The 19544-nt window shown below is 41.1% G+C and overlaps 1 protein-coding gene across 1 annotated transcript; it reads left to right on the top strand.

Annotated features, from left to right (window-relative positions):
* Nucleotides 1-338: 338 nt before the first annotated feature.
* On the top strand, nucleotides 339-17999 carry LOC125993694 (pikachurin). The gene is given in 24 exon segments (XM_068650239.1): nucleotides 339-730; nucleotides 3474-3583; nucleotides 5812-5898; nucleotides 6423-6449; nucleotides 6653-6770; nucleotides 6862-6997; nucleotides 8059-8225; nucleotides 9621-9733; nucleotides 9815-10328; nucleotides 11338-11438; nucleotides 11539-11639; nucleotides 11712-11856; nucleotides 12188-12377; nucleotides 12471-12596; nucleotides 13037-13280; nucleotides 13715-13826; nucleotides 13924-14040; nucleotides 14257-14437; nucleotides 14883-14906; nucleotides 15059-15137; nucleotides 15587-15730; nucleotides 15814-15897; nucleotides 16552-16655; nucleotides 16744-17999. Coding segments are annotated over 24 exon segments (3297 nt in total). The 5' UTR covers nucleotides 339-609; the 3' UTR covers nucleotides 16896-17999.
* The last annotated feature ends 1545 nt before the right edge of the window (nucleotides 18000-19544 follow it).

The raw sequence follows: 19544 nt of genomic DNA, 5'->3' as shown, positions 1-19544 counted from the left end.
ATACGCAATGACGTATTATTCCTAGAACCTTTAAACTTGTTATGTAATTGTGTTTATTTTTGTTTGTTTAATGTTTTGGTTTACTTGGAGGGGGGGGGGGGGGGGGGCTGACTGACTTCCAGTGTCAATCCAAAGGGTGCATTACGAATCCTTACAAATTGAATTCTTCTTTGGTTATTGTGGTTGACGCGTGTGGCTTCCATCTGCGTGCGTGGCCTGCGGTGCGCGGATTAGACGCTCGTTATCCTCTTAGCCCCTAAATGGCTCCGCGTTGCTGCATGCGCTCTTGTGGACGCACACGCTAAAACCACTAACACTTAGACAACGCACGCGCGCGCCTGGCGTGCCCACCCATCTCGCGTCGATCGCGCGCATTACGCACGAAGGTGTCCCCCTCCCACACACACGTCTGTCTCTTTGCGCGCGCGCAGTGACGTTCCCAGCCCGACCTGATCTTTCGGACCCTAATCCCTATCAGCTCTCCATTGGGACGCTGCATCACCCCCACCGGCGCCTCCGTAACTTTTGTGGTATTCTTAGTATTCGTCCCGTGTGAAGCGGTGGTACTTTGGAGTGCGTGTACGATGAGCATTTGAGAGCACTGGAGCGATGGCGAGCCGCAACTGCACACGGACGCGGACCTCTTTCTTACTGCACTTTGTCCTCTTTGCGATTTGCTGCTTGGCCACCCGCAGCACCGCCGCCAGGAGGTCCAGTGCCAGGAGAGCTGGTCAGTCAAACGGACAGGACGGAATGCTTATGTTCTTCGGGTTCCTGACCTAAAATCTCTTCCATCATTTAACTGGACGCCCAATTATGACTTTAACCAGGGTTCCCAAACTAGGGGTTGCAGGCCTAAAAATTGTCTTGTGTCAATTTTTATTGATGTTATCACGTAATTCATTTGTATTGTGTTCTGGTCATCTGCAAATTTTAATCTGAGATGGTTGGCTCCCTAAATGTATTTTTGATGCTGATTCAAAAATGTATTTTCTTTTTCTAGCACATCAGTTTTCTGCAATTGAGTAGCCTGCCTATTTTCTTTCTTTTTTTTTTACCCATAAGAGGTTGCGCAATACATTTTACATTTTGTTCTAATTTCTTCCCCCTTTTGCTGAAAAACCTGATTCAGAAATACTAAATGTATTGCTGTAATACATAGTATTATTATTATTATAATAATTATTAATATTATTAAAGCCTAATGTCCTAGATGTAAACAAGGGCAGATAAGTAAGCAGTGCAAAAAAGATCTAGAAAACTTGACTTGCATCTGATTGAAAAAAAAAATATATAGCATTGAAGCTTATGTTCATGGGAGTGCCATGAAAGATTTTTTTTCGTCATTAAGACATTTTGTCTCTAAATCTGGCTATTGTATTGGAGGTGTGTGTGTGTATGTTTGTTTGCAAATATTGATTACAAGTTGTATCTGTCGTTTTATCTGTCTCTCGGTCTATCTAACTACTAGCCTGCCTTTCTGTCTGTCCGTCTGTCTGCCGAGTCCATTTAAACTTTAACCAAACCAAAACGCTAACCTAAACAGCAGCACCTATTGGAGCTCTCATGGAGTCTTAGCACATGTATGCAAGTTTAAGACAGGGATCTATCTCCAGTTCTCCAGGGCCGCTGTGCTGCATGTTTTAGATGTTTCCCTCTTCCAATGATGCGCCAAATAAATGATCAAGATTGTTATGAGGCTTCAGAGCTTGCAGATGAGTTAAACATTTGAATCAAGTGTATATTGATAATTTCAATGGAGGTGTTTGGAGACATCAAAAACATGTAGGACAGTGCTCCTCGAGGCCCAGATCTGGACACTCCTGGTTTGAGATGATCTTGCATCTCACATTGGTCCACAGAAATTGTAATGGTCGTTGTTTAGTTTTAAACTCCGCTATCAATTGGGACTGGAAATAATTTATTGCTATTTTCCCCTACCATTGTTAAAAACACACAAAAGGTTTTCCAACCCCAGTAGATGGCTTCGCCCTCTGCATTAGTGTCAACAAACACTTTGTTACACCAAATGTCATGTGGCTAAATCTTGTATCGTAAATCTAATCGACAATGTATCCCCCAAGGCACACTCTAGCTGCTTTCTTTGTTTTCTCATCATCAGAACATCTTCCTAATGTTGTAGGCCCGCCCACTTTAGCCTTGTCTCCTTCCCCTCTCATCACATCTCACTCGTTCGATCCCTCGGGCTGCATGCGAGACGCGCACACGCATACCACACACTGTCACTGCTGTTTCTCACCACACAGTCCACGCTTGCTGACATTTGGACTTGTGTGGTCTTTGACGAGAGGGGGTTGGTGTGTCAGTCCACATCAATTACGTCAATGTTAGCATTAGCATGGGCTCTTACCTTTGGACACTAAAATGGAATTTCTAGGGTCGTACATTGTGATGTGCTGGTCAACCACTGTTGTTGTGACAAAAGTGTAAAAAAAAATTGATGGCATCATTTTTGCAGTGTTTGGGCTGAAACCATTTTCGACCTTTTTATTGATTTGCAACTGAAGTCTTTGTCCCGATGCTGACATTTCCCTCTTTGAGATATCAAGGCTGCGCCACAACACTAAACGCTCATTAAAATGGCATCCTGGTGCTTTTAAGGCCCCACCAGCCTACCATTGATGTTCTCAGTAACAGCAGAGCCACCAGTATGAGTCACTCTGTACTACAGGATGGATGGATGGATGGATGGATGGATGGATGGATGGATGGATGGATGGATGGATGGATGGATGGATGGATGGATGGATGGATGGATGGATGGATGGATGGATGGATGGATGGATGGATGGATGGATGGATGGATGAGGGATGGATGAGGGATGGATGAGGGAGGAATGGATGGAGGGAGGGGGGGAGGAATGGATGGAGGGAGGGATGTTGGGATGGATGATAGTCTATAGATGTATTGTTGACTAAATTGATGGAATGACTAATGGATCATAGCTTAATGTCCAAAGGATGAATTGTTGGGAGGATGAATTTATGGAAGGGTGGAATATGGATAGATAATGATGATTGATGAATGGTGGATTAATGGATGGTTGGAGGAAAGATGAGTGAGGAATGCTAAATAAACAAATGAAATGTTGGATGGAGTGCTGCATTGCTGAACGTATGATGTTGTGTTATTCGTGAAAAAATATCGGCCCAAACCAAAACAGTTTTTTGCATTGTCTTGTCGCTATGTAGAAATCAATGCGGCATACTGTCATTATTTGTCAAGTAAAAAATGCCACACTCACAAAGCTACTTCCTTAGCAACTTGCAGACAAAGGTCAGGGAGAGGTAGTAGAAATCGGAGGTCAGACAGAGAAAACTCTTAAAGCAACGCTGTCTGAATACCTACACTGTGGTCAGTTTGTTTGTGAATAAACTTTTGAGTGGTGGATTTTGGTTCGGTTTCTACTTCCTGATCATGTTCCCATTCTGATGTCTTTGCCTCACTTCAGATCGTCTGAGTCCTCCGTTGGACATCCAGTTGGAGAGCGTCAACTGCAGTGCCTTCAGCGTGCGATGGAAGATGCCACGGAGACATGTCAGCACCATCACCGGATACAAGGTTGTCACTCATCTCGACACTTTCTATTACAGGGACATTGCTGAGTTCCATTTCTGGACAACATCACTTAGTGCCCTTGTTGGCATTACCGAAAAATACTTCTGGAGTTCAGCCTTCAATTGTTTACTAAGATGAAATTTAGAAAGTTGATTAATAGAATCTTTTTTACATGTTCAATAATGAATTAAAATGTCCATTATTACTGTAATAAATAAATAAATAAATACAATATATAAATAATGCAATATATAATAAATGAAATATAAAACGTAATATTTATTAATTATACTGAACCTACAGTATTTAATAGTAACTTATTTGATCACCTTTTTACCAATTGAATAGCTTTTGTCTTTATTTAAATGCAATTTTATTGTAATCATAATGTATATTTTTAGATACCGGTACCTGAAATCCCGTTAATTAAAAATGAGTCAAATGATTAAAACTTGAATCATTTCGATATCATTTTTAAGTCCTGTATCATATTTCACTATTTAAAAAAAACTACCTTTATAGTACTTTAATTTTGCAGAAGATTCTCTTTAAAAGTCAAGATAAAAAAAAAAAAAAAAATACCCAAGTGTATTTTTTTTGCAATCATTTCAGCAATGCCATTCACATAATTGCAAAACACTCTTTTCCCCCCCCCCGTGTGTTGCATCTATTGCAAGCCACTGGCGAGGGTGGCTTCCAAAGTACCTGTCAAACAGACGCCACGGCGACAACATGGCCTTGAGGCATCCAATTGCGTTTACAAATTGGATGGAACCCCCTTTAAGTGCCATGCTTTTATAAAATTGACCTGTGATGGCTGGGAGACGTCAAGTGTTGCCTCACTAGACCTCAATTCAGCCAGCATCAAAGGATTAAACGCTGCGTGTTAGCATTAGCATGGCATCCGTTTGTGTTGTTTGACAAATAGTCACGTATTCAGAGACTACTATGCTCGCTTCTGGTGCCCACGGTTTAGCGTTTAATTTTTCTGACTGGAATTTGAGTCCATGCGTTTGTGCTGAGACATAGATGGTTCCATTAGCTTCTCACTGCCATATTTTTGATGCCAAGGTAGCGAAGTATGCGGTTAATGTCACTCCATTTATCAATCAGCTAGCCTTTCTGTTTTCTACCCATAGAAAGTTGTCACGAGCGAAAGTAATGGAAAAAGCAACAAATCAAAGTGACACTTTGCTGCATAGATGTCCATTTTTCCTCCACAAGCCATTAACATGTGCTTCTCGCAAGCTCTGTCTGGTCGCCATGTTGGCCTTGAGGGATGTGGGTTCTTGTTTTTCATCTATGCTATTTGGGTGGAAAAATACAGTGCATTAAGCTAAATACTCTAAATGACTTTAGTGCTTCGTGTCCGATTTTTACCCAAATCCCTCTGACAACTCGATGTTAAAACAGGGATGGCCATTTGACCCGCTTCATCACCATGGTTAAAATGTATTGAATTAAAATGAATTCCTCATACTGACTGTTCTGAACTCCTCTTTCCACCCCAGTGTATTGAGCAGAACAAATACTTAAAATGCGATTACTGTAATCCACAATCAGTTCCACACTCTCAACACGACACTCAACGGTCAATTTTTGCGTATTATGTCTGTGTTACAGAGTATTTGTTTGTGTACACTAATTGTAGTCACCCTTTTGACCTTCCTTGCGTCCTTCCTAATTGCCGTCGCCCATCAACAAAGTGTGAATCAGTGTGTGCTCTGACCATATGTCCGCACTAAGAGGATTAGTCAGCGAGATTCCAAACTCACAGATGAACTTAGTGTGTCTGTGTTACCTTTGCCAAGAAAGTTATGATTTCATTTGTATAGTCTCTTTACTTAAAGTGTGTAAATGTAGATTATTCAAAATATGCATGCATTTATTGGGGTTTCTAAGCAGCCACAAATTAATTGTCTTATCATTCAAAGTAATGATTAAAATCTATTTCAGAATATGTGGGGAAAACACTAACTGTGCAGTTTAACCTGGATCTGATCCTGATTGCTCATTTGGCAGCAATCTAGGAAATCCAATTTAAATTTAGATTAGAGGCTTCTATCGCTTTAAATTCAGATCATTGTCTCTTTTCATGCTTAGGTACAATCTTATTGCTGGTTACTCAAAGAAAACCTCATTTTAGCTCTTAGACTGTTCCTGCTTTGATTTGAGCCTAGGCAGAGGTTTTTGAAAAATTTTTTTAGACAGTGTCCCTGTGTGCATTTCAGATATTCTACACTGAGTTGAAAAATGGCCGTCCCCTCGGTACAGCCTCTGTAAAGGATGTCCCTCTTAGTGTGGATATGCTGACTACGGTGAGTCCTTATTACTATTAATTGCAAGCAGAGCTGCAGTGTTGTTGGATGCTTGCTGTGCAATACGGCACGGAATCAGGATCAAGCGGATACCAGGAAAATATAAGGCCACTATTGCCAATGATGATCTCAATGAACTTATATTTTTACCTTTTTAATTAAAAATTTATTTTAAGCAGGATTTTAATTCTGAGAGCAGTTTCAAAAATGGATAATTACTATTGTAAATGTTATCATAAAATATTTTATTGTCATTTGTATTTTTGCCTTTTTTCTTAGAATTACTAATTTAGCTGATTATTGTATTTGAAAACCAGGACGGAATGCGGTGAAAATATAGAGGTGAATATGAAATAGTTAAAAGGTAAATGAGCATTTTCTACAGTCTGCCAACAAAAAGAAGCACAAGCAGTAGAATGGCCAGGGTGAACAGTCCAGGCCAACTTCCAAAAGCGACTACTTTGAACTGTACTGTTGACCAAAGCAATATCATATGTATGTGTTGTTTTTTTTCTTACCCACAGGGGCAATTTGATGGACAGGCAAATTTTGTAAGTATACGAATACTTTGGTGTAAGTGGCACATATTTCAATGCATAGGAAGGGTAAATCCATTTTGATAATTTCACAGGATAGTCATTTAAAGTTTTATAGCTGCAATAAAATCTTGGTTAAAAGTGCCCAAAATGGAGTTCACGCACTCTAGTTGTCAATCGCGCATCTCGTTTGACACTTCCTTTTGTACACCTTGCAGGATGTGGATATAGGTAACCTAAAGGTGAACACCAAGTACCGAGTGAGCGTCGGTGCTTACGGTTGGGCCGGCGAGGGTCGACCCAGTATGCCCCGAGACGTCGGCACGGCCTCGCATGGTGAAAAGAAACCAACAAAATAGAAACAAGATGACAGTGTTTTTTTCCTCTGACGCTCTAATGATTTATTGAATCTATCATCTACCATCAGATACATGCATGCCGCCTTCTCCCCCGACCGAGCCCATCGTCGTGGCGATATCCGACACGGAGTTGGCGTTGTCGTGGCAGCAAGGGGAGAGCGAGGGCAGCGCGCCCATCCACCACTTCCTGGTTGCTTACATCAGGTGAGCCATCTCTGATCTTTTACAATCAACGTTATTTTAAACACGGTATCATAAAACGCTTTTGCACATCTGGATTCGTATTACAGAGGATAGATGTTGTTGACTGCTTTTAAAAATGGTGACAGTCCGTCCATCTGTGTTACTGCATTCCGTCCATCTGTTCTGTGCAATTTCTCCTCCTTCAACGACAAATTGATGTTTCTTACAGTAGCGTTTTAAGTACAGTCAGATTTTTTGCACAGTACTCCATATTTGGAGTTACGTGCATAGCTTTTGCTGTGACAGTGAGACAAAGCTCATTCATTGTGTGACAGAGAAGCTTTTTAGAGCATGAAACAAAGAAACCTCTTATGTCGAGACAAGTTACATTCAGACGTCATTTCCCACCCAAATCCCTTGATGGTTGACAATGATGGCAAAAAGGCAGCTTGTGTTTGAAGCACACCTCTCTTACCGCCCCGCTGTGATTCCATCGCGCCAAGATGTGGCGTCGGATATAAAAAGCATAAAGGCAGCTGTTGCTCTTTACGTGACAAAGACACACACAGACAGACAACTGATGTGAAGCACTGTTGTTTCTTCACAAACGAGACACAAACACAAGAACTGACTGACTGCAAGCCGAAGACATCCACATCATTGCAGAGGTTTGGACCTGACAGGAATAAAATAGCAGAATTCAAAACATGTGCCTAACACACCAAAAATATCCATCATTCCGTGAGCCCCTATTTATCAGAGCTCCAAACCCACCTGCACTATCTGTGATTTAGACATGACATATAGTTTTACTGCTCCCAGAAAATGGGAGTTTATCATATAAGATCACTTTGAGTAAATGAGAGGACGGCATCTATCCCGTTGTGCCTCGAATATGAGAGAGATCTGGGTTCGCCGCATTTCCGGCCTCCACGTGGATGCCGTACTGTCGCAGCATCTCCTGAAGTCCGCAACTCAACAAGCAGACACAAAAACGTAGAGACCCCCATTAAAAAGATGGATTGAAAGGACTTAACCTTTTGGAACATATTTGTTTGACTTTGTCATCTTGTTTTATGTAGGCCGGAAATGGACACGGAGTGGACATACATCCGCGAGCCCATCGAGAGCAACTCCATGGTTCTGAAGGGCCTCATACCCGAGACCGAATACCAGTTTGTCATCCGAGCCGTCAACGTGCACGGGGCGAGCCCGCCAAGCCACGTCAACAATCCGGTGCGCACCCTGGGTAAGATACCGCTTCATCCACCCTCTTCACCCCACCTCTCGACCGTACTTAATTACCTAAATGAGGTAGACACTTATAATTTGATGAAAATGATCATGACTAAAGCATTGACCTTCTGTCGTCATATCAGCAACACGAAGAGTATGTTTGTATCTGTTATTTTATAATGAATAAAAAGTGCAAATGTATTCAAATATATTTTTAAACAAACATAATGCAAATAAATCCGTTTTTTAAATTACGCCATGTTATTTAATAGAATATCGCCAATAACAGAAAAGTTCCTGAAAAGAAACCCAAAAAATGCCAGTTAGGGAAGGACGGCCAGACAAACAGCCAAAAGCTGCGCGGTGGACGAGCGTGGTCTCTCAGCAGGGGACCAAAGCGGGTTACGTTCAAGTCTCATCAAATGGGATTAAGGACGGCATGCCAGACCCTCTTCTCTGCCTGTCACACGCACTCACACATGCACAATGCGTTGCATCTTGAATGGACAACAAGGGTGGGCTTGACGCACTGACATACTTTTCTTTGGGCTCCCCTTCACACAACCCCGCGACTGTGATGTGTGTGTGCGTGCGTGCGTGCGTGCGTGCGTGCGTGCGTGCGTGCGTGCGTGCGTGCGTGCGTGTGTGTGCGTGTGTGTGCGTGCATGCATGTGTGTGTGTGTTGGAATTACACAACAGCAGATTAGTTTTCTGGGGACCCCTCCCCGTGTTCCAGTGCTCAGTATGCAGGATTTAATGTTACTTGGCTGTGCTAATTAGCATTTTTGAAGAAGCAATCTGCACTGATTCAAACATCTTGTAGCATGTTTACTTCTGATTCGAAGCATTTTCTCTGCCTCGTCTATGCTTTGACATGGCGGACTCTTGCATGTTCACAATTGAACACTGTTGAATATAGTTATTAACTGTTTGATTACAATAGTAGAGCACAAAGAGACATGAACAGGGTGTTGTTAAATGAGGTATGATGAAGCTTTCTCATGTTCCATTAATGCAGCATACATGGAGCGTTTCCACCAGGTGGATGCATTTTGTTCTCAGCAAGCACTTCAGAAGCTCATTCTCTCAACAATATCCCCATCAGCATACTCACAATGTCTTTGATTGCGTTGTTTGTTTGCATGATCTTTTCATGTATCTGGGAAAAAATATAACGACCAACATAAAAATCAAAGATATTCTTACAGTATGTGATGTCTCGGTAAAGTTTTGGTCCAGAATGGCACACCTTTGCTATATTGTGAGTGTATCACTGGGGAAAACATTGGAACATCATTGGGACACTGCTGATGCAATACAGTCACTAATTATGCATTAGTAGTTTGGTACATCAATGCATCACATTGGGTATGTCACTGGTGCTTCAACCTCCTGACTCTCCTGACAGGAGCCTCAGACGTGGGCAGCGGTGATTACGGACGTTACTTCACGGATACGCAGATCAAGGACGATGACGGTTTTGACATGGACGACTCAGACTATGATATATTTATTGAGGAAGTAAGTCACCGTTATTTTTTTATAAGAAAAACTTTTTGTGTTGATTTTATTGACCTTTTTAAACTTGCACATGGTTCTCAGCTGAAGCCGTTCCCCGGTATCGGCCAAGACAGCGGCAAGTCGCAGCTTCGCTCTCGTTCTGGTCCGTCGGGTCAGAACATTGTGTACCGCATGAACACCGTGGCGTCCCCCAATTCCACAACGTTACCTTCAGCTTCTCCCTCCATCACCACTTCTACCACTACGTCAGCCATCTTCCCGGATTTCTCAGATCTGATTTTTCCTACCAGCACAGAGCGCAAGGTCATAACCACTACCACCACCACTTCAAGGTACCTGCATAAAAAGTTGAGTTTAACAACATCAAGGATTTAAACGTCAAAGTGTCCTTCACTGATCCTCTCCAGCATGGCTACGGCTGCACCCACCGCCGCTGTCACCGTGTCCCAGTGGAAGGGCGGCATCCCTCGAGTGTACCAACTGACTTGCGACGACACCATGTGCCCCCCTGACAGCTTTTGCCTTGCAGACTTGGAAAGGGGAGGCTCGAGATGCCACTGCAACCTCGGACGTGCCGGTGACACTTGTGCTCAAGGTAAAAAAAAAAAAATCATGAATAATTGTAAATAAGGTCAACATTTTTTTAAACAACATTCTAAATGGAAAAAAACCCTGATGAATTACTGCAAAATTTAAAAAAATGTATGCAAAAAAGGGAAAATACAGAAACAATAATGCAATTAAATTATAAAACAATTAAAAAATGCATAGGCAAACACAGGGAACAAACATTTTTCAAATCCATTCAAATATTTAAAACTTAAAATAAAACATGTAAAACGTTTATTTTAAAAATGCTTTGTACCTAAACAAAGACGCAACATGTGTTTAAAAAAATGACATATTGTCTCAATTTGGGCCATTATCTTAATTTTAGCACACAATGAAAAATGCCGTAGTGAATGACTGCTAGTGAAATTAGCATCGATGTGCAATAATTATAAACATTTGAACATCGTTAAATCTACATGCGGTATTATCTATGTGAATTATACTGCCACCTGGTGCTTAATACGCACACACAACAATAGGCAGCAAAATGCCCATTGATTTATGATGCACAAACTGTTTACTTTCTATTTCATTATGTTGTGATGGATTTTTTTTTCATAAAGTACAATCCAGTAGAGTGCTATTTTTTATTATTTTTTGTTTTTTATTAGAAACAAATCAAACGAATACAAATAAAAACATATGTATATTTTTTAATTAATAAAAATAATATTTAAACCAGAACAAGTTTAAATTAAAAGTTAAAAATACAAAATGAAAACTTTAAACTCAATGCAAATCCTCAATTACTGCTGTAATGCCCGTAACATCGATGCCAGGTTGTGTAATAGTTGTAATTTATATTATTATTTTTAATAATTGTAATATGATTCTGCATAATTCATTCAGTGCACATGACCACTTCAAGCGACACAAATGCGAAATTTAATGATGTTCAATCAAAATTTAATGAACAACATAATAGCACTGCATGCTCTTTGTCTTCAGTCGAGGGAACTTAAATAGTATTTTATTGTGTTGTTCCCCTTCAGAGGTGTCCGTCAAGTTTCCCAGGTTCTATGGCTACTCTCACATGACCTTTGAACCCCTGAAGAACTCCTACCAGACCTTTCAGATCTCGGTGGAGTTCAAGGTGAAGCTGAAACCATTCAGGATCAAAGTCATTTCTTCTTATCCCCATGTTATCATGATCATAACTGCGTTCATACGAATTGTGTTTGTGTGCGGTACAGGCGGATGCCGAGGATGGCTTAGTGTTGTACTGTGGTGAGAACGAACACGGCCGTGGCGACTTCACCTCTTTGGCCCTGCTGCAAGGCAAGCTACATTACAGGTATGACGCATCAAGTGTGGTCGCTTGAATTCATTTGAAGATTTGACAAAAGCAACAATTTTGTAATTGCAGGTTTAACTGCGGAACAGGCGCCGCTCAGATCGTCAGTGAGAGCCGCGTGGTCATCGGTCAGTGGCATACGGTCACCATCTTCAGGGATGGCACAAGTGGCTGGTTGCGGCTGGACAATGACACGCCCATATCTGGTCGATCACCGGTAACAATACCAAGTTTGATCATGTTCAAAGACTGCTAGTGTACCTAATGACGTAACCGATGGCCGCTTGGCAATTTTATGCTAAAAAAGTGGCTCTCGAGGTCCCTAACCCTAATGTTGTGTCATCCACTTCAGATGAATAAATTCCCTCAAATAGAATAGCTGTCTCCATTTTCCCTATAAGATTAAAAGAGTGGAAGTAAATGACAATAATGAGTTAACTGCCCAGCCCATTTGAACTATGTTGCTACTCAAAACAGCAGCACCTAAACAAATGGAACTTTATGCCCTGTGGAAAAGAAGTGATTACAAAGCATGTCTTGCCATTCAGGGCCAGTACAGCAAGATCACGTTCCGCTCACCGCTCTACGTCGGCGGAGCTCCGAGCGCTTACGGGCTGGCGAGAGCGACGGGCGCCACTGGAGGCTTTATGGGCTGCATCCAAAGCTTGAGCCTCAACGGCATGGCTACCGACGTCAGACCATGGCCGCTGGGCAGAGCGCTGAGCGGCGCTGACGTAGGTGGGCGGAGCGCGTCGTGGTATGCAAAGCGGACGCAAGCGACTCAGTGTTCGAAGTCTTCCGACAATGCCGCCGTTGTGCGTGTGCTTGCAGGCGAGTGCAGCGAGAGCGTGTGCGACGTGGTGAGCTGCGGAAACGGCGGCAAGTGCCTTGCCAACCGGGCCGACGGCTTCATCTGCCTCTGTCCGCTCGGCTTCAGGGGAGAGCTGTGCCAAGATAGTGAGACCCCTTTTTTGTCTGTTGTCACACACTGTCACTTAAATATTGTCACATGAAATGAAATGGAGTGAACAAACCCTTATAAGAGACACTTCGGAAAAACAGTTAACAATGCAGAGAGAGACGGGAAAAAAAAAACAAAGTTATCCTTTGTTTTTAGGTTAGCTATATTTCTTTTTAATTTCTTTTTCTTGTTTTTAGTTATAACAATATTAGACACATTATTCTTTTTATAGTCGCGGTGGAGAGTTGGGGGGCGCAAAGTACTGTATTTTGCTTTTGTGATGTGACAAAATAACTGAACTGCGTAAGATTTAATTTAAATATTTAACAAACATTTGATTTCGTTTGATTGACTTAGTTTAGTCTTTGTTTGTTTTTTGTCATATGCGTTAAAAAAACATTTCAAAACAACGCTCCCACAAAACTTTATTCCCCAGGCTTCTCTCTGTCCTCACCGCTCTTCAACGAGACAATGTTGTCTTACACCGTGGTGCCATGGCCTCAGCCCTCCCAGAGCTATTTGTCATTCATGGAGTTCGAGATGACATTCCGACCGTCAGCGCCCGATGGCACCCTACTCTACAGCGACGATGACAGCAGTGGTGACTTCTTGGCAATCAACCTGCTGGATGGATACGTGGAGTTCAGATTCGACTGTGGTTCGGGAGGGGCTGTTTTAAGGTACCCATAGATCCTGTTCTCTGTTGTCCTCTATATCCGAAGTCTTGACGTCAAAGAAGCATCAGTGCAAGATATTTGTCATGCCATACACTGCCACCTAGTGGTCAATTTTTCATGTGCGCTGGTCAATACAGTGGAGAGCTACTCAAAAGCTGTTTTCTTCTCATGTACTGGTCTTAATGTCAGTTTTAAAAATCAGTCACTACAATTCAATGGACAGCTATTTAACTGATGTTTTAATTCCATGATCTACATGAATGAGTCTTGGTGTCAAAGCTGGATATCAGTCACTACAGTGTGTCATTTCATGTACTGCCACCCAGTGGTCAATCCTGTCATTCATCGTGCCAACTACACACACAAGTGTACACTGTAGTGACTGATGCTATTTTTCAATTCATTGACATTTCGCTGCTTTTATGGTGATGCTTCAGGAGTGAGGAGCAGATTGATATGGACGTGTGGCATGAGCTGAGGGTGTCCCGCACGGCAAAAAGTGGAATCCTGCAAGTGGACAGTCAGAAGGCAGTGGAAGGCTTTGCTGAGGTGCTTGCAATTTTGACCACAAGGGAGCAGAGAAGCTCTACTGTGTGATTCCTGCAACGCTGAGCACTAAACTTGGGTGCTTTGGTTGTGTATGCAGGGAGCTTTCACGCAAATCAACTGCAGCTCTGGACTTTACATCGGTGGGGTACCACTTTATGAGAAAACCAAGAAAACGGCGGGCGTCAGGAAGGCCTTCACCGGAATGATTCAAAAGGTATCATACTAAATTCCCAGTGTGTAAACCCCACATATATTGCGGATACTGCTTGACCTACAAAACGAATGAAATACTCCTTCTTAGCCATAGATTGCGTTGCGTGACATTTTTAACATTTCTAACAATGCCATGAAAGCGTAAAAAGAAGTGAACTACTACAAATAACACTGTGTTGCAACTTTTAAGGCAGTCCTGTTGTTTGTGTCGACCTAGTTGGTTCTGAACGATCGGACCATTGACATGACGAGCGGCTCAGCGAGTGGCGTCAATGTGGCCAACTCGGAGCACCCGTGTGTTCAAAGCCCTTGCGCCAACGGCGGCACCTGCAGGCCTAAGTGGGACGCCTACGAGTGTGATTGCCCCCTCGGATACGACGGCAGACATTGCCAGAAAGGTTCGTTTGCCACCCGCTTTCTTTTCATTAAATGACAAGGAGGAATTGAATTGGCTTTGTTTTGGTCTTTTTCCAAATGGAATGTTTAAACAAAATGTTCATAATAGTAATGTTTTCCCCAGTTCTTCCGTTTTTTGTTTTTTTTTAATTCAATTTGTATTTAATTTCATTTTTGAGTATTTTCCCATTTCCACATCAGCTCTCTAATGGGCTTTATCTGTCCAAGACGGGGCGGGGGTTCTGTCCTCTGACGCACCCCTTCCCTCCCTGCCCACTTTTGCAAGCTCATGAATGCATCACTGGTCTCACTGGCCTTGAACATTGTCCTCCTGTTCCGGATTAAATGTTTTTTTCCCTACTATTATAGTAAAGTTAATATGACATCATGCAGTGCCATATATTAATCCTTTAAACCTTAATATGCCTTCTATCTGTTTTAATGCAGAGTGTGGAAACTACTGCTTGAACAGTAAGTCATGCTGCATGTCATGCTGCATCTGTCATGCTCCTCTTCTTGAATAAGCATGTCTAATTTCCTTCAACACGTAACATGGTGTCTCATGTTTGTGTGCTCACGGTCATGGCAAGTAAGCGTTTGTTTTCCTTTGTTGTCCATCCCAGCTGTGACGGAAGCCATTGAGATCCCCCAGTTCATGGGTCGCAGTTACCTCACCTATGACAACAGGGACATTGTCAAAAGGTCAGAATAAAATAAACTCATTTAATTTGAGTGTTTGTTTGTTATTCAGTTTGTTATTTCATTCATTTGGCATATTTTCATTTTATTTTCCTTTTTTGAAAGACCTCACTTTATATCAGTTAAATGTTTTATTTAATAATGTCATTTAATTTTCTATTTCAAAACTCCAATTTATTTTTTCACCTCTATATAATTCATCAGATCTTTGTTTTTTAAATTTAGAATCACTTTTAATTTTATATTGTATGTTTTATTTTTGGTTTTATTTGTTTTGATCTTTTCCATTTCATTTTCAACTTTCAATTACATTTTTGTTTTTATTTCAATAGATCTTAATTACAATTTTCCACATTTTTTTCATTGTTTAATTCATTTGTTTTGTAAAAATACCAAAATCATAAGTGTACCCAATGTTGTGTCCAAGTGAATAAGTGTTGCTTGTGTCGAAGGGTGTCAGGTTTGAGGAACAACGTGTTCATGCGCTTCAAGAGCAGCGCCAGTGACGGCCTGCTGCTGTGGAGAGGAGACACCCCCATGAGAGCCAATAGCGACTTCCTGTCTGTCGGCCTGCGGGATGGCGCACTCATCTTCAGGTAATGGGACCCCCACCAGTCATTTAGTCTTACACCTTTCCTACTCGTCATGCCTGTCAACATGTTATTATTGTGCGCTGTAGTTACAACCTGGGCAGTGGTGCGGCAAGCATCGTGGTCAACGGAACCTTCACTGATGGGAAATGGCACAGACTCAAAGCTGTCAGGTGAAATATCAACACCAAGTGAAGAACTGTAACAAGTCAGAGTTTTCAATTTTACAACACGACTCTCTTTGGATTTAGAATTGATTTTCGTAGAATTACAATGATGGTAAAATTGTTAACTTTGATCACCATAATAATTATTATATTACAATTTATAATAATCTTAATAGAAATATTTTTTCTCTCAGTAGTAATATGTAACTTGAACATTATAGTTTATTATTTTTAGTTTAATGATGAATGAGTATTCTGTTACGTTTTTATTTTTTTTCCACATTACTATTTAATCTTAAAATTACAAGTACTATACGCATATAAACAAAGTATTGTCATACAAACTTTTTTTCTTTTTATCGTCATACAAATTTTTACTTGATATGCCATAAGTTTTACTTTCAGTATACCAATTTATTCTCATATATATTGCAACGACCTTCTAGCCAATTAGCTTTGTGCTTGTAAAATCATAACTTGGCTCTAGTACAATTTTTGATGCAACATATTCAAATATAAAATAATTTAACTTGATTTTCATAAGATTATGACTCATACTAATTGAGGCTCTCCAATTATTTTTCTTTTTTTTTAATTCGTTATTACTATTGAATTCTCAGGAAATGCTGACTTAATTGATCGGCTGTTTTGTTTGTGCAGGGATGGTCAGTCCGGTAAGCTGACCGTGGACGATTATGGTGCCAAAACAGGCCGGTCGCCAGGCAAGATGAGACAACTCAACATTAACGGACCCTTATATGTCGGTCAGTTGCTGCTCAGATTGCCATCCTTAGGTGAATGATCAGAATAACGTTGTTTGCGTGCGCTTGTGTGCCCGTTTGTGTGTTTCAGGAGGCATGAAGGAGATCGCCCTACACACCAACCGGCAGTACGTAGGCGGCTTGCTAGGCTGTGTGTCGCACTTCACGCTGTCCACCGATTACCACGTGGCGCTGGTGGAAGACGCCACCGACGGCAAGAACATCAATACGTGCTCTACTTAGGACCACTGCAGCCACCTTTTCGGAACTTTTTCTGTCTCCAAAAACTGGAACGACGGTGGTTAGCCGTGGGAAAAAAAAAGTTTAATGCCACATGGCTAATTTGGGTCTTTGCAAGAACTTTTGATCTGGGATGGTTGCAGCCACGCGTCTATTTTTTCTACTGCAAATCCTTATTTGATTGCTGGAAGGAGCGACTGATCCGCGGGATCGAGCATTATGTGTTTGTTTGTTTTTCAGCGACCTGATCTAGAGCACCTAGCGGTCATCAAGTCGGTGTAGGGGATTTGGTTGGGGCCCTTAGGAACCTTAATTCCCTCACTTTTCATGGCCCTCTTTTGTCTTCTTGTGCTCATGTAGACAAAGAGATAGTTGGCTAAAGTGAAGCGCGTAGCAGCATTTGTGTTTTTCTAGTGTTAGCCGTGATGTTTTGTACAAAGAAATGCTTGCCAGTCCCTATTCCTGATCACGAATTCTTGGAACAGGAAGTAAGAAAATGGCTCAAAGTTCAAAGGGCACAATTAGAACTGACCCACAGGCCAACAAAGAAATTGCAAAGGGAAAAATATGTGCTGTGCTAGTAGACATAAAGCTGACAGGAACAGGAAGTCAGACCAGACAAACAACCCAATTTTATTTAACAGAAATCTAATCGTATCAAGCTAGCATATGAAACATCAGTCAGACAGTCTTGCGTTTATTCTAAAACTTAACAACGGAAGTCAAATTGAATGCAATGAGCAGATTCGGTACCATAGATCCACAGAATGACTCAAGTTCCTGTTCCTAGTCACTTGCTGGTTGAGTTGTATTCGAAATTTGTCCTAACTGTCCCAAAGGCAAATTAAAAAAAAAAGAATGTCATTAATCGGTCACTGCCAGAAAGCTGCTTGAATGACAACGTCCTTGCCCCTGCAATAGACTGCTTGCAGGAACAGGAACAGACTAGATCTCTTGGTTCTGTTGTGTTACTGTTTGTACGTCAGGCCTTCTTCCTGTGGCACCAAATGAGTTGGGCCATGCGAGGTGAAGCTCAACAAATTGACAGTCATGAGTCAGCCGAAGCTTCAGTTTTTTTCAGCAAAATAAAGCAAATGTCGCCAATCACCTCTGGTCATTTTATTAGTTTTATTAGTTTTTAATAAGTATGTCACATTGAAACTGAATGACTTAAACAAGACCTTTTAAATATCTATTTTTATTTGAATTTTAACTAAAACAAAGAAAATGAGGCTAGTACCGTAGATTTGCTGGCAACATTTTTTTGTTGTTTTCTATTATTTTATATTCAAATAATATCAGTAGATATGTGGATGACAATCCTAGTATTTTTTATCTTTTTGTTTTTTTTCTTTTCAGTGATGTTAGTAGATATGTAGACAGCTTATTATTTGAACTGTAATTGTTATTTTCATTTTTAAATTAAAGTGGGGAGTTTGCAATTTTCAAAAAAAAAAAAAGTGTCCTGCTTGGTAAAACTTAGTCACTCTCAGATTAGATTGTGTGCCGAATTTGCACCGGCTCCAAAACTGGACCCCTTCTGTCGTCAAAGTGGTCTGGAAAACACCAATTGCTCCTTCAAATATACACTTAAAGGTGTGCACAATCGTTCATTTACCGATTTTTGAAATCCCTGTCTTTATTGTTCCTCTTCTATTTCCCTTCTATCAGATGCAGGTTGCGGCAGATAAGTGACTTCAGAGTGACGTGGCCACAATGTCCAGCGATGAAGATGTAACACCAAGGTACACAAGTTAAAGAAGATGAAAATATAGTTAACCACTAAAAACTTTGATGAAAAATCGAATTGACACTGGGTAACTGAAGTTATCTTTGGTGTTTTTCCAAGTGAAGCCATGAACATTCATCCTCAGGGGTGATTTTCAAATGAATTCAAGACATGGTCTGTCCCTCTCAGAGCGTGTTAATGTAACACCATCTCCAATTTAGAGCTCTTTGTGACATAAGATGCTAATTAGCAGCTAACTAACCCACATCTCTGATCTGTCTTACACCGGGTTTACATGCCCAGGCATCGCTTCGCTTGACATTCCGTGTCACCCGGTGGAATATTCCATCGAGTTATGTTTGATTATATTACATCACACGCGCACACATTGGCTGTCCTCACTACATCCATCAATCTTCATTGAGATCTTGCTCTCAATCTCTTTCCTAGCAGCTCCATCCTCATCACCCCTCTACTGATGTAGGCCTATTCACTATCTCACCTATGGACAGGTTCAATTTCTCCAAATATCTAACCTAGGCTGTGGCTCTGATGGGCCAAATGCTTTAAAACATAATTCAGTAGTTTTACAAACGGCTACATACAAATATAGTATATAAATATACATTTATAGATATCAATTTATATTATGAATATTAATTCATACTTTCCTTTTGTCTCATTGGGTCATCAACAAGAGCTTTGCTTGCATTATGACACACAACACAATATAAAAACGCATAGAAAAAAAAAATCTGACTCTAATCCTGTAATCCTTTGCACAAAAGATTAGAGATCACAGTGAACTTCCAAGAAAATATTTCCTCGCTTGAAAACGGGATTTAGGACACAGGATAAGGTTTGTAGTGTCAAATAGGTGCCTTGTACCAGTAAAGGCTGGAAAATACTGTCACAGTGAGATT

Source organism: Syngnathus scovelli, chromosome 3, assembly GCF_024217435.2.
Source record: "Syngnathus scovelli strain Florida chromosome 3, RoL_Ssco_1.2, whole genome shotgun sequence".
Taxonomy (NCBI): Eukaryota; Metazoa; Chordata; class Actinopteri; order Syngnathiformes; family Syngnathidae; genus Syngnathus; species Syngnathus scovelli.
Note: the sequence above shows the minus strand (reverse complement) of the source record. Positions and strands in the feature narration are given on the sequence as shown.